Source organism: Lacerta agilis, chromosome 17 (assembly GCF_009819535.1).
Source record: "Lacerta agilis isolate rLacAgi1 chromosome 17, rLacAgi1.pri, whole genome shotgun sequence".
NCBI classification, from domain to species: Eukaryota; Metazoa; Chordata; class Lepidosauria; order Squamata; family Lacertidae; genus Lacerta; species Lacerta agilis.
Genome location: NC_046328.1, coordinates 35,696,780 through 35,712,909, shown reverse-complemented (window position 1 = coordinate 35,712,909; position 16,130 = coordinate 35,696,780). Strand labels below are relative to the sequence as shown.

Genomic DNA, 16,130 nt, shown 5'->3' with positions numbered 1-16,130 from the left:
TTCAAAAGAAAATATTACCAAAGGAAGTCAACTATAAACTGCACATTTAAAACATCATAATTAACAAGAGAATAAAGTATTATCATAAGCAAAGAACGTATCTGCTGCCAATCCTGCCAATGGTGATTCATGGTGGGCAGCGGATCTGCACTAAGAGACAGTCAAGATGGCCTCTTGCTACTCCTTCTAGCCACCTACACCCTCCTTCCATTCCTTCAGCTTCTTTCAGCTCCTAAAGATGGAAACAAAGCTCTTCTTTGGCCTCCTGCAAGCACCAGGTTCACACACCAACCAAACCCCACACATCCCACTTGCTGGTGGCCAAACACACTCTAGGGCAGCGGTCCCCAAACTAAGGCCCGGGAGGTGGATGCGGCCCAATCACCTTCTCAATCCGGCCCGCAGACGGTCCTGCAACCAGCGTGTTTTTACATGAGTAGAATGTGTCCTTTTATTTAAAATGCATCTCTGGGTTATTTGTGGGGCATAGGAATTCATTCATATTTTTTTCAAAATATAGTCTGGCCCCCCACAAGGTCTGAGGGACAGTGGACCAGCCCCCTGCTGGAAAAGTTTGCTGACCCCTGCTCTAGGGGTCTACTCTGTGGTCCTGGCTTAGCACAAGGAGACCCTCCCTGTCCTGGTCCTTTGGCACAACTGCACGATGAATGGACCCATCTGGGATTCACGTGGAAGCTGTGCGAGGAGCCCAGGAAGGAATGTGCCAGCCCCACACAGCCAGCCCCACATCAAGGAGGGAGTCTTGCTTTCCAGCAGGTGAAGCCAGAAATATGAGAAGAGGCATCCAGGAGCTGACTCTCACAGTGGACCAGAGCTCAAGAGCACTCTCCCCTCCTCTCGTTTTCAGCAACTAATATTCAGAAGCAGTACTGCCTTCCAGTCCCTCCCCAAGAGTCACAATAAAATTGCTCAGGGGAACAAGGCAACTTCATTTCCTCACCTTTGTTCCAATGATGTACTTGAGCCAAGATGTCAACAAAGAGTGTAATCTGGGCAACCAGACCACTCTACACTTGCTTTTTTGTGTGTTTCGTTTGGAGGGGGTGGGAATAAACAGGAGTGGAGTAATTAAAAGAATCTCTGGCAATGTCCTAGGATCTCCCCAACCCCAGGCAGCTTTACAGCCACTGGAAAATGTAGCTGTTTTGTTGTCATTTTACACATGTGGAGATATTACACAGCTGTGCAGCACATGTGTGGGTGTGGAGGGAGGCTCTCAGCACAAACACAAGCCACTTGATCCTTGCCGTGGGGCTGGGAGGCCTTGTGAAGAGAGCACTTGAAACCTCTTGCCATAAAACACAGGGCCTTGAGAAATGCAATTTGTGCGCAGAACGGGAAAGGAGCAGCGCATGAGACAGACCTTCAAAGGTGAAACTTTCTTGTAACAAATTCGTGGCGGCTCACTGCACCTTTAGGGCAGTAGTTGATGCAGCCAGTCGAAGACAGGCAAGTGTGTTGCTGTGGTTAAGCAGCCCAGAGGGAAATTTATCCAGTGGTTTTTGATAAAGCTGTAATGTTTCAGGGTATCACCAAGTCAATGCTATGGCTGCTTAAAAAGGGGAGGCGACCTCCTTGGTTCAATTCTCACGCCTGCCCCCCACTGCTGCCAGCCCTTATCCTGGCTGAACCGTGTAAGCAGAGCTTTGCACCGGCAGGTACTGACTGTGTTCACATGTCATGGTAATAAGCCAGAATCACATGCTCTTGGCTTCTTGGGAATGAGCAGCAGCCCTGTTCCCAAGTGATGCAAGGCATAAATTTCTACAAAGCCAGGTTTCCCCCCGCACAGAAAAACTTCCCATTTCTGAAGTTCGATAGTAAGAACACACAGGTGCCAACTGCAAACACATTTATTAGGCAAGTTGGCCGTTTCAAAGTTTCCAGCTTTATTTACTAATTACAAAGCAAAACTAACATGCTAAATTAGATGGGCAATAGGACATTTTCTGTTGCAAACCAAGTGTTTTCCAGAAAACCTACACCACTGTCATGAACATTGCTCCCACTTCTCTCTTCACCAGTGCAAGAAGTACAGTACCGGTAAGCTGAGATTCAAAAGTGACAAATAAACCTAAGTTTAAGGCTGGCTGGGGATCCTGGCTTGTTAGGGAAGAACAAGCCAAGACCCCCAGTTCATGAATTGTTGGGAAGCCAACTTAACTGTGACTGCTAGCTTATTCCTCCTGCTTGTGCTAGGCAGGAGTGAAGTGGGGGCAACTGGGCCATGTGGGCCCCTGATGTTCTACAGTGCCCTAGGCTTATCCTGATGTGTGAACAGCGGCCACTGGGAGAGTTAAGCCCCTCAAGGCAAACAAACCAAGCTTTTCCCATCTTGCCAAAGCAAAAGAGAACATCTGCTAGTGACACTGTATGGTGCCTCTATCCTAAGCAGGAAGAAACACAGGGACCCAAATGAATCAAATGCAGGACCAGAAATGCATCAAAAAAAGAGGGTCTGGTGTTCTTAGAAAAATAGTAAAGCTTAGATCTGGTTTATTTCCATCATTTCCCAAAATTCTTGGGGGCAAAATTGTTCCTCACTCCCACCCTAGCTTCAAAATGTATGGAAGTTGCAAATGTCTAAATCACACAGCCTATGCATTTTATACTGACTGTTGGTTTTTAACTGCATACTTTTGCCATTTTTGTGATTCTTGCTCTACATTTTGCTTTAATGTAAACCACACAGAGGTTGTTTTGACAAAATGTGCTGTACAAGAATGCAAAATAAGTGATAAACGAATAGCACCAGTTCCTAATGCTGCTGCTTCATTGGCTGAAGAATGCAGCACTATCTTGCTGGCTATATCACATCCCCAAACTATTTTTCTCTGCTCTCCCACTCAAAATTTGAGCTCCGCTCTGGCTCAGAGGCACATCTAGCCTCCTGCTAACTTCCAACCTTCACAGACTGTTTAAGAAACATCTCCAAGGCATTAATTATGTTCCCATTCAACAAACATCGAGCATCAAATAGCTGGCAAACTCCAGAGTCCAGAGTTAGGCAATACATTTATTAGTCACAAAGAAGGCACAAAAGTGTGGCAAGCTTTTGAGCGCCGCAGAACTCTTCATCAGCTAATGTTACACAAGGTAGGGCATGGCTGGATGAGGATTTCCTTTTTTAAAGGAAAGGTTAGGCGGGCTGTTGTATGGTGAGGTCAGCCTGTATGTAGACTCCATTCTGAGATGGAGATTTGCAGGCTGAGTCCCTCCCAGGTGTTGAGGTATCAGGTTGCACACCTGGGATTCTAGGATAATGAAGCAATGGCTGCTCCCCATCTCTCAGAAAAGAAACGTCAGGCTTGCGACCTACTTTGGTCATACACTGTTAAACAAAATACTTAAGCTCTCAGGCAGGTAGAGAATTGAAGCAAAGAAGAACATGGCAATATCAGCAAAGCCAGGAGTTAATTTAGGAAGATGCACTAGATAAGAGAGTCACAAAGTGTTGTGCTACCCAGTGGCTGGAGGGAATGTAACTGTAATATCTTTAAATTGTAGAAGACAAGCCTTTAGCAGGCTGTTTTTACAAATTTATTTAGCCTGCTACTGTTTTTATCCATTGTTTTAATGATTTTTAGATATGTTTTAATATGGTGATTTTATTATTTAATTATTACAGGTGTTGCTGCTAACATGCTGGGAGCCCCCTTGAGAACAGCAAGCCTGGAAAGCTGCCTATAGATTAAGGACTGCAACCAGCTATTAATGGGCATGACTAACTTAGGTCCATTAATTTCAAGCTGTCTACTCTGAGCAAACTTAGTTGGACACAACTAATTGAATTTTACAAAATAAAAATGGAGGTCTTACTTAAGAACCTCCACAGTATACATTTTGAATAGAACTTTGCCTTAGAAACTGTTTCGCTCATCATCCCAAAATAGTTATCATTTGTTGTCATAGACTCCCCCCCTTAAGGTGTTTCCCAAATTTTCTACTGACATCCAACTAAGTCAACTGTGCTCTGAACATAAGGCCATTGATTACAATGGGTTTACTCTCGTGTGTGAGACTAACAATGTATATCAATCACCCTTCCAATTATTCTATCAGAAAAAATGAAAAAGTCCTTTGGGAAGGAGGGGAAGAGGAATAGGGGGGAAATCAGAGCATCCTTTTTTTTCTTTTTGGGCGTCCACATTTAATTGTTCACACATACAGCTCAAAACTAGCTACCCAGTGTGTTGTCCCTTGACTGGTCACACATTTCAACAGTAGCAACTTTTCCATTCCAATTGATGAGTCATTTGGGTAAACCTGAAGGCTTTGTTACACACAGCCATGTGAACAAGAAGCTTGTCCAATTTTTTACATACACGTTCTCCTTGTGTCTTCTCCAGTTTGGAGAGAGCAGTCAATCCATTTATTTCTTTCCACGTATAAAAAATCCCTGACTCTGAAGGCGAGCAAGACTTCATTCACCCTCAACTCCTCTAAAGAACCACGTGAGCCACCACAAGCTCCATTGGGGAAAAGGTGGGATATAAATTAAACAGACAGATAGATAGATAGATAGATAGATAGACAGACAGAGTTGTCTCTTGGCTTGGAGAACAGAAACAAACATTACTCAAACATCCTTTCTACAGGCGGGTTCCCTTTTCCCCTGACTGTGATTAACAGGCCTACGCTCAAGTCAATATTTACACCCAGAAGTTTCTAAAGCAGCTTTGCAGCAGTGGGCAATTCTGCAAGGGAAGAAAGAACCAGCCCACAGATTACTCTACCATTCTGCTACTCCTCCTCTCTTCCGAGGTACAAAAGAAACCAGAGAAGGGCAACTTCTGTGTCCTCCACTTCTAAGCTTCTTGAAGCAGGTGTTCAATGAAAATGAATGAGATTTCTGAAAAACAATGCCTGGGATCAGGGTGTTCCTCCAGTGTGAGAGGTATTGCTGGCATTGAGGTAGGATGAGCTGAAACATCACACAAGCAGGTGCTTCCATGTTTCCACTAAGTTCATGCGTACAATTTGTGCGTCAGCAACCAGGTCCCAGGAGTTCCCAAGGTCTCTGACAACCGATAATAACTCTCTTAAAAAATCACCTAGAAATCAAGCCGGGTGTTTACAGGAGTGTGAAAAAAGGATCTGCTCAAGGTTGAGTCCACAGAAGAACCCAGAGAAGTACAGGCAATTGTGGAGCCTCCATCTTCAGCAGGTGCTGCTAACAGAACCTGATCCTAAAGTGTGGGATTTGCATGCAAGCAGCACGTATGAGAACCAAAATGTTGAGATTCCTGCTTTGCAGGAGATTGGACTAGATGACCCTCAGGGTCCCTTCCAACTCTGCAATTCTACGATTCTATAAAAGGCTACCCCTGCTCCCAGATCAGTCTTTGTAAAGTATGTTGTTGGATTGCAACTCCCATGATCGCTGACCATGGGCTGTATTGGCTGGGGCTGGTGGGAGTTTGAACCCCACAATATCTGGGAGAAACCAGGGCTGGGGAAGGCTGTCTGAGACCAAACTCTCTGTCTATGCTCAGATAGAATCAGCAAGCCATGGTTTGTTTACGAACACAGGAAGCTGCCTTAAACTGACTCAAGCCCACTGGGGTCAGCGTTAGAAACTGAGATATGAAAGCTAGGAGCTAAATGGCACCTTAAACCTAGGTTATGGGCACAACAACAGAATGTCTAGGTATGCTTTTTTATAACAAGAATACAAAGCTGAAAATGAATGAACTGCAACTAAAATTCATGTTCATTTTTCATATGGTCTAGTCTAGTCCTCCCCTACCCACCCCCCTAATACAGTTCTACCTCTGGTTACGTACTTAATTCGTTCCAGAGGTCCATTCTTAACCTGAAACTGTTCTTAACCTGAAGCACCACTTTAGCTAATGGGACCTCCCACTGCCGCTGTGCCGCCAGAGCACGATTTCTGTTCTTATCCTGAAGCAAAGTTCTTAACCTGAAGCGTTATTTCTGGGTTAGCGGAGTATGTAACCTGAAGCGTATGTAACCCAAGGTACCACTGTATTCTTAAGAGGGTCTCTTCCCCAATCTTCAGAGAGTAACTGGAAGTGTAGAGACAGAAAAAGGTCCTCCTTTCCTTCCACTCTGCAGTTTTAATCTGAAATCTTAGGTGCGGTACTGCACCCAGAGCTCAGAAACTACTCACGCTAATGAAATTTCCTGTCGCAAAATGCGCCTAGAACAATGGGAGTTTTGAACACTCACTGTGGTCCACCTAGCTCAGTACTGCCTACACTGGCTGGCAGTGGCTCTCCAGGGCTTCAGGCAGGGATCTCTCCCAGTCCTGCCTAGAGATGCCAGGGATTGAATCTCGGACTTTCTGCAAGCAAAGCAGATGCTCTAACACTCAGCTACAGCCAAATGGTGGTTGGTTTAAACTTCTGAACAACCTGGCAGACCAACCAAGGTTTGTTTTGTGGCAACAAACAATGGTGTGAAGCCACTGTGTGTGGCTGGCTTGCAAACTGTATGGTTACGTTTTGAACCCAGCTTAGCCATCGTTTGTTTGCCTCCTGTCACAGATGCTTGCCAAGTTTCAAAGGCACAAGAGGAGAAAAACAAACCAGCTTTGGAGAAATAAGCTGTGTGGCTTGTTTGCTCATCTAAAAAAACAACTCGTGGCTTCTTGAACAAACTATGGCTCAGTTTTATGTGTGAATTCAGCCAGTGTGTGCACACCAGAAGCCTTTTCACTGAATAAGTGTTCTTTAGAAACATTTCATTTTAACGATCACAAAACTCCCAAGAACAGCTATTTTGCAATTCATTAGGATTTTGATAGGCAAACTTCATTTTTCTTTGCAAGACTTTTGTTACACCCAACTGCCTTTTCCGTATCCCACCGCAACTCCCAAAGTTGCACTTTCTAATTAATGGAAAGATTTCACATAATACATAGACAATCAGTACTCTCACAGAGACCGCCTATGAAATAGTCCCACAAGGTCTGGAAAGATACCATGAATGAGCCAAAGTTATCGTGAAGGACTGGCTCAGGTATTCTCAGATAACCCACCATGCACCTCCAGACTGTGAGGGGATCAAGTAGGAGTCCACATTTTACAAAAAGAAAAGAAAAATAAGTATGTGATCTGCTGCAGGTTCAGAAGCTGATCCTTGCAAAAGAGATGTATGAGAACATCCAAAAGCAGCCAACATTCAACACTACCAAGTGTATTCACAGCTAGCAAAGCACTCTTGACTTGTAACTCAGGTTTGCATATTCCTAAAACTGGCAGAAGTTGTTCCAGTAAAATCTTACTGCCTTGGCTTATTTTCTTCCCTTCATCGCTAGGAAGCAAGCCATGTGCAACAGTCTAATACACTCCTTTATAATACAGCACTGACTGCACCAGTATAGTTGCTTACTTTTGGGGTTTATCTTGCTGCAATTACAGCCTAGGCAATATTTTGCCCCACAGGAACAGGTTTCAGCTCAGCTGCAGGTACAGAACAGAAGGAAGCAGTTAGCTCAGTTGGTTAGAGCATGGTGCTGATAAAACACCAATGTTGCAGGTAGTGATGTTAAATTCTTGAGAATAATCTTTTGGAGAATATTCTTGATTAACGAGAATACAGGTATTAAGAGAATTTTCATTTAAAATAGGAGAATATTCATTTTAATGCATTGAAAATTATATAATTAGTTAATATACATGTTTATTCATGGGTAAACTTGTTCAGATGGCAACCAAAAACTGTACTGATACTTTTATTCAATAGGACAATACAGTGAATTCACATTCTTTGATTTTTTGCACCAAACTTGAAATTGAAAATTTAAAGTTAATCACTAACTGAGAATTTACAGTTTGTGGAGAACATTCTCCGGAGAATTTTCTAGCAGAGAATATTCTTGATAATATTCTCATTCTCGAGAATGTTCTCCAGAGAATGTTCTCACCTCACATCACTAGTTCCTACAAGGGCCACCTTTATTTCATTGCAGGGGGTTGGACGAGATGACCCCTGGGACCCCTTCCAACTCTACAATACTAAAATTCTGTGATCAGACAGATTCAGATACACCCCAGGCCCCAGCCAAATACACAGAGTAGTGAGTAGTCTTGCTTGAAAATGCAACCTACACTTCAAGCTTCCCGGTGACTCAAGCATTATCCAAGAGGGCAAACTGAAACAGTTTGCTCACAGAAAGGAAATTCAAAGTGAATGAGCTATCACGGCAATCCTGCTATTTCTTGGAAAGGACAACCATGTTGAAGACTTGAGCCAGCCGGCAGGTCAAACCTAAGGCACTCCAGATGTTGGACTTATGGGGAAGGACCACAGCTCAGAGGTACGGAATCTGCTTTGAGTGCAGAAGGTCCCTGCCCTGATGGCGGGTGTCTCCAGGTAGGACTAGGAGAGGTCCCTGCCTGAAAGCCCAGGGAACTGTTGCCAGTGTGGACAATACTGAGACAGATGGGCCAGTGGTCTAACCCAGTTTCATGCAGCTTCCTAAGTTCCCACTGGCCCCACCTAGCATGTCCAGTAGTCAGGGATGACCAGGGAGATGAGAGTCCAACGACATCTGAAAGGCCATAGGCTCTCCATCCCTACTTATGGACAGGACAGGGCTCACTATCCAATACAGTGGTACCTTTGTTTACAGACGCTTCAGTTTACAGACTCTACTAACCCAGAAATACTACCTCGGGTTAACAGGATGAGAACAGAAATTGCGGGGCTGCAGTGCGGCAGCAGCGGGAGGCCCCATTAGCTAAAGTGGTACCTCAAGTTAAGAACAGTTTCAGGTTAGGAACGGACCTCCAGAACGAATTAAGTTCTTAACCCGAGGTACCACTGTATGTTAGGAGAGAGGTGGGAGTGAGGTGGCTAAGGACACACACACACACACACACAGGACTCCTTACATTTACAAACATTCATACAGGCTTGTCAATTGTCACTTGCCCAGCAACTTGTGGTTGGAATTGACTGCCTTGAGGCAAGCTGGGAAGATTTACAAGACTGTTCTTTTTTTTATAAGGCAACGGTGACTAATAAGGCATTCATGGGTGGATGGCCCACAAAACTAGCAACTTTGCAAGGCTACTTGTATCCCCTCCAGCTCGCTAATTGCAAATATTCAAGTGGAGGGGGAAGATTTATTTACTGCCCAGCCTGTTGAATCCCTGTACACTGTCCAATCTTCAGATTTAGCTAGGCACTTGAGGAAAGAAACACAGGACAGTCAAACTTGCTTTTGAAAACAGCAGCAGCAGCAGCAGTAGCAAAGGAAGGTTTGCTGGCTTTCAAAAGCAGATTTAGCACCCTGCTGTTCAACGACACTCCAGGCAATTCAAGACAGATAAAAAACATATTTTTGTCATCTAGAATTATTGTTCAAAAGTCACCCACATCCATTCTACTTATCTTATTCTGTACCTGAAGTCAACACCTTGAATGCAGTGTCCTCATTCAGAACCACCTCCAATGTTTTCCATTTCCCAAAGCAATAAAATCTAAGATGCTGAATCCTCACTCAGGGAGGAAGTTCACTGAGCAACCACAACAGCCCAGTTCTTGCAACTTAGCCTACATTACAGGGGTAATATGACACATATAAGGGCTAATAATAGGGGAATGTGGCACTTTCTCTAATTACCCCAAGCTGCCTGTTATCTTAGGGAATATTCGGGACAACCAAGCACGTTCGAGATTCAAACCTCACGCCACCCACCAAGTTGCTGGGTGGCCTTAACCAAGCCACTACTCACTCAGCCTCAGCACTCTCCTTCCCAAATCTTCATCAAAAGGATTGGAATCCATTATTTAAGTATTCCTTACCGCAGCCTTGTAGAATACACACCATCACTTCAAGCATCTGAAAAGCATTACTGCACCAAGGCATCCTTTTGACCTAATGTATGCAAAGTGTTTCTATACTATTGAAATGTAGTGTATGGGTGCTGATAAACTAAGCCCACCTCACTTTGTGTGGGAACCCACCCCACCCCCACAAACTTTGGCCCTCTTTACAAAGTTATTGCATGGGTCACCGACATAATACAAGCAGAATCCTTTGGCTTCTTCAGATGCACCGATCAGCCTGCTTGCCATACCACAGACACTCTCTCAGAAGCAAGCCCCGCTGGGTTAACTGAACTTAATTCCAAGTAACACAGGTGCAGGATAACAGCCTTAAACATCACCCTTACACCAATCACCTCGGTACAAATTGCAGACCCCTTTGCACTGCCCCAGAGCCCCCATTCTTAGCCCACTAAAAAGGATTGCTGCAAGGCAGAAGTTACATATTTGCCTCTGAATACTTTGAAGGGGAAGTGGGGAATGATAAAGTTTGTGTTATTTTATGCATTTATTTATTACATTTTTGTCACACTTTTCCTCCAAGGAGGACAGCGCTTTGTTCTCCTTCTCCCCTGCAGAGGAAGTTAACCCTCCATTGTCCTCTTGCTGCCTTGCTGACCATAGCTTTGCAATCCCTTCATATTCAGCCCACCTTAAGAGACCCTTGCAAGGAGCACCAAGGAATATTCACTCTGCATAAACATTTAAGTGTGTACACTACACCAATCCCAAATGTTTGTATCAACAGCAAGAATCACCATCATATTCTTATCATAAAGACCTGTTGAAGTGATCCTTGGCCAGCCTTACAGGTCTGTTGCAAGGTTCACTTGGACAGACTCACAAATGGAAGTGCACACTGACTCCAGAGAATCTGAAACACACTATCTATAATGCCAAACAGAATCTGCATATAGATATTATACACATATTCATTAATAAGATATAACCCATTTTCCATCCACCTTGTAGAGCTTCTACAGTAGTTCACTAAGATAAAGGCACAAAGTATTACTACAGGGAGCATCTTTGAACACTCTGGAGTTATTATTTACTAAATTTGTATACCATCCTTCAAATCTGTACATGCACAAGATACAGTTACCAAGTGAGATCTACACCCACATAGATGTGATTTTCTATAAATCTATATCTAGGGGCAACAGAGGAAGCAAACCTATCCTGAGTGAGACCTTGGGTCAATCGAGACTGACTTGAAGTGACTCTCCAGAGTGTCAGGCAGGAACCATTCCTAGCCCTATCTGGAGATGTCGGAGATTGAACCTGGGACTTTCTGAATGCATAGCACATGTTCTACCACTATGATCCTTCCCCAAACATAATAATACAGTAATAATTTATTCCCCGCCCATCTGGCTTCCAACAGAACATTAAAATGCAATAATCTATTAAACATTAAAAGCCTCCCTAAACAGGGCTGCCTTCAGATGTCTTCTAAAGGTCTGGTAGTTGTTTTTCCCTTTGACATCTGGTGGGAGGGCGTTCCACAGGGCGGTGTGCCACTACTGAGAAGGCCCTCTGCCTGGTTCCCTGTAACTTGGCTTCTCGTAGTGAGGGAACTGCCAGAAGGCCCTCGGCACTGGACCTCAGTGTCTGGGCAAAATGATGGGGGTGGAGACGCTCCTTCGGGTATACATTACACATACACACACCAATAACCACAAACAATGGCATGAAATCCCACCCAATCCCCCTTGCACCTACTCTCTCCATTCTTATTTCACCGTGCAGGGCTGCTGCAAAGACCAAAGTTGTTGGACTACATCTTCCTTGATATACAAGTATGGAGGTGGGGTAGGCTGTATGTCTGAGCACCCCCACTCCTGATTCCTGAATCCAGCATAGATTTAATTGCTGGAATAGCCAGGCCAGCCTGGTAATGGCCCACTAAGTATGGGTCCCTAAGGGAACCAGAAGGCAAATGGGTGGGCTTCCCTCGCTCTGACAGCTGGAGTTGAGAGTTGAGTGATGTGAGCTAGAAGCTGCAGGAAAAGCTGCCTGCTGGAAATGCAGGAGAAAGAGTCAAGCCTGATTTCTGCAGGCACCCAAGGCTGCAGCTATGTGGGAAGCAAGGCCCTTCTTGGGGTGCTAATGCTGTGAACCCCTCCATCATAGTCTGAGGTGGTATATAGGTGTAAATAAACCATATGTGATGAAGACACCACAGACTCCACTGTGCCTCATTCCAAACTCTGGGTAAGTGTTCTGATCCATGTATACGATGAACTTTTTCTATGCCAATAAAGGAGATGGATGGATGGATTATACACACACAGAGAGAGAAGGCATATAGTGCAGGGGTCCCCAAACTAAGGCCCGTGGGTCAGATGCGGCCCAATTGCCTTCTAAATCCAGCCCGCGGACGGTCCAGGAATCAGCGTGTTTTTACATGAGTAGAATGTGTCCTTTTATTTGAAATGCATCTCTGGGTTATTTGTGGGGCTTGCCTGGTGTTTTTACATGAGTAGAATGTGTGCTTTTATTTAAAATGCATCTCTGGGTTATTTGTGGGGCATAGGAATTCGTTCATATATATTTTTCAAAATATAGCCCGGCCCCCCACAAGGTCTTGGGGACAGTGGACCAGCCCCCTGCTGAAAATGTTTGCTGACCCCTGATAAAGTGTATTTGGCCTCATCATCAACACAGGAATATCAGTAACAGTGCACCCTATATAATACGGTGCGTCAAATTCACACATATATTGTGTACGCACAAACACCACAGCAAAATTAAGAAACTACATGAATTGCCAAGTAAAATATGCATATCTTGTACACGCTGCCATAATCGTTGCCACCACAGTCATCATTACCACCACTGCAATAGTAATAATGCACCCTGTATAAAATGAAAAGTAAATTCTATAAAGTGATTTTGCACATAACATCATCATCAACCACCACAACATAGTTTATCATAGTACTGTTAATCCTTGTCTTTCAGCTAAATAAATAATGCACACTATAAACTAAACTATAAACTAAAATCTGCCAACGAAGATATACACACCAGCAGTACCACCATAATAATCACAGCAATATGACTAATAATGCATCCATTATAAACTGTCAAGTAAACCTACATGTTGTACTGAGATGGTGCCTCTGTTGTAGCATCAATTATCATAATCATAGCAACCTTAATTATGCACTTTGGATAGACTTCCAAATAAAATCTACACAGAAATACTGTACATCATCAGTGCTACCACCAGAGAAATATAATCACAGTAATAATAATGCACCCTGTATAAACTGCTAATTTACATAGATACGACAGCACTATGAATAATTATAGTAATATCAACAATGCAGTGTACAAACTACCAACTAAAATCCACACAGAGAGACACAGGATCAGTACTCTCAACATAATAACATTAATGGTCATCATCACAAAAATGATGATGCATATGATATATAAAGCCAAGTAAAATATTCACCATCATAGTAACATCGCACCCTGCATAAAACTCCAAGGAAATCTACACATAGGTATCATTATTAATAATATTATTATTGTTTATGAACTGCTTCCCAGGAAGCATCTTGGAGCAATTTCCTATAAATTATGCCATATATAAGACATCTGAAGAAATATGAATGCACACGAAAACTCATACCAAGAACAAACTTAGTTGGTCTCTACGGTGCTACTGGAAGGAATTTTTTATTTTTTTATTTTGTTTTGATTATGGCAGACCAACACAGCTACCTACCTGTAACATATATAAGACAGTTACATTTATAAAAACCAGTTACAGGTAGGTAGCCGTAGGTAGGCTGTTATAAAAACAACAGGCAAAGTTCAAAACAACAGCGCTTCCACTAAAAAAAAAAAAAATCAATGCAGCTCCAAGACAGATACCAAGTGAGGCAAAGATTTTAGAACGCTTGTTGGCAGAGAGAGAGGAAAGAGGCAGGCAGGCAGGCAGCATATTAAAAACAGTTACATTTATAAAAGCCCTTAAAAACAACTGCGTACAAAAGCAACTTAAAACAACAGCAGTGGCCAACCTTTTCAAACAGCACATGAAAAAACCAATTCAGATCCGGGAGCGATACCAATTGGGAGGAAGACCTTTTTTTACAAGGCTCCTTGAAAGAAGAGGAACGTGGGTGGCGGCGGCTACGCCAGGTATCCCACACCCCCTGCGTTATCTACACGCCACGCAGAAAAGCGACACATAACAGAAACGACAGTTCAAAACAACCGCATGCAAAAAGAACTTTAAAAAAAAAGAGAGCAGCTATTTGGAAATCCTGTTTAAAACAGCAAAATAGAAAAACATACATATGTAAAAAATAAAATAAAATAAAAATAAATCGACGGGTATATCCGGGTGGGAGGAAGGTTTCGGCAGAGGCTTTGTTGAGAGGCGAAGGTGACGAAGGAGGCGTTGCCAGGTATCCCACCTCTGCCGCCACCCATTTTCCTGTCCCCACGCCCCCGAGGCCTGCAGGTGAGACCCTTTTCTCGGCGGCGCCCCTTCCCCCCCCCGACTCACATCTGCGCATCCACTTGATCCAGTGGTGGACGATGGTGCTGTGGTGCCGCTTGTTCTCCAGGCACCACGACGACAGGCCCTGGATGGACTCCATGGTGTTGGTCACCCCCTGCAGCTTCCTGTCCAGGGACGCCTCCAGAGGGCCGGACGACGACGACGACGACGAGGCCGGCCCGCCCCCGCCGCCCGCGGCAGCGGAGGACGACGACGAAGAAGAAGAAGACGACGACGAGGAGGAGGAGGAGGCCTTGCCGCCGCCACTGCCGCCGGCCGCCATCTTCCCTCCCCTTCGGTCGCACAAGCAACGCCGCTCGGGAGGGGGGGGAGGGGGCCGAGAGCGAGGGAGCGCGAGGGAGGGAGCGTGTCTCGGCGCGTGCGTAGCGTAGCGTACGTGCGCGCGCGCTCCGTCCGCCTCGAGCGCGCTTCTCTTTCACCGTCTCCCCCCCCCCCACAGCGCGCAGGCGCACCCGGGACAAGGCGGAGCTTTCCCCCGAGGAAGCTCGTCGCGAAGGGCGGGGAAGGGAGGAGGGGAGCTGATATTGATTATTGTTAATAGTTAAATCGCAACTTACTGCGCGTTTAGCGTTATGAATATGAATATATTTATTGGCTGTGTATTGTATCGCGTTATATTTATTACGCAAATAATATGCCGATATATATTGCGTCGGTTTATTGCAATAATTTAAAAGCAATGAAACAGCGCAAAAATGATAATAACTTATTATTTATACCCCGCCCATCTGGCTGGGCTTCCGCAGCCACTCTGGGCAGCTTCCAACAAAATATTCCTTTTATTAATTGCGTTAATAAACATAACCATGTGGTAGTGATGCATTTATAGCCGCGCACTGTCTTGAAGCCGCGGCAGCGCAGGGCTTTTGAGGGTTCCTCGTTATTCGCTCTGTGACAAACGCGGATTCCGCCGTGCACGGGGGGGAGGGGGTGGGGTCCAAGTTGGTCCACGCTCCTCCGAGCCTGGTCACGCAGCACTGTGCAAAGTAAAGCAAGCGTCACTTGCACCCTTCGCTTTTTTGCAAAGGTTTTCCAGCCCCTCAGGGAATCGCTGCTTGCCCAGCCTTTCAGCCCGGCCTCTATGCAAAATATTTGTTAGTGCAAAATGTTCCTTGCACCGATTTTTTTAGGAAGGTTAAAAAAAAAAAAAAAAAAAACCCTTCCGCTGGCAATGGATTTTTTATTTTATTTTTTGGCAACTGGCAGCCCCGCCCCCCTGCACGGAGCAGCAACAGCAGCCGCTCCTCCCACGTGACCAAGCAACGAAAGTTTCTCGGGTTGTTTCCCCCCGCCCGCCTCCGACAAGCCGGTCAAAAGTTTAGTCCTCCTCGAGCGGCGATTGGTGCATGCCAGCGCGCGCGTTCACCCGGCCACCAATGGGGAAGCTACAGAAGAGCTGAGAAATCCCAATGAAGAGAAAGCGGCGGCGCGACGCAGCCAATGGAAAGCGAGAGGCGGAGGAGCCGAAGAGGGTTGAGTACCCCGCCCCCTTTCGACCGTGAGGCAAAGGACAATTTAAACCGTCGCCTTCGCCCTCATCCAGTTTAAAGGATCAGCTACGCTTTGAACACCGTTGCTGCGCAGGCTTCGACAACGCGCAAACCGCCATTTTATGAATGGCGAGGGGGGCGGGGAGAGTCCGCTTTACACGCAACGTTAATGCTCAAAAGCGCGTGCGCATGCCCAGCGCGCGGGCCCGAGGCCCCAGTAGCGCATGCGCAGCGTGCTCCCAACCAAAAATCCCCCTCTATATCGCGAAGCC

The 16,130-nt window shown here is 45.1% G+C and overlaps 1 protein-coding gene across 2 annotated transcripts in view; it reads right to left on the bottom strand.

Moving 5' to 3' along the window:
• RPRD2 (regulation of nuclear pre-mRNA domain containing 2) overlaps positions 1-14,645 on the bottom strand; it is a 35,130-nt gene extending 20,485 nt beyond the window's left edge. For both annotated transcript variants that reach the window (XM_033135954.1, XM_033135953.1), the window contains exon 1: positions 14,354-14,645. In XM_033135954.1, coding sequence (XP_032991845.1) covers positions 14,354-14,630 — 277 coding nt within the window. In that variant the 5' untranslated portion in view covers positions 14,631-14,645. The remainder of the gene's footprint in view (positions 1-14,353) is intronic.
• Between the last annotated feature and the right edge of the window lie 1,485 nt (positions 14,646-16,130).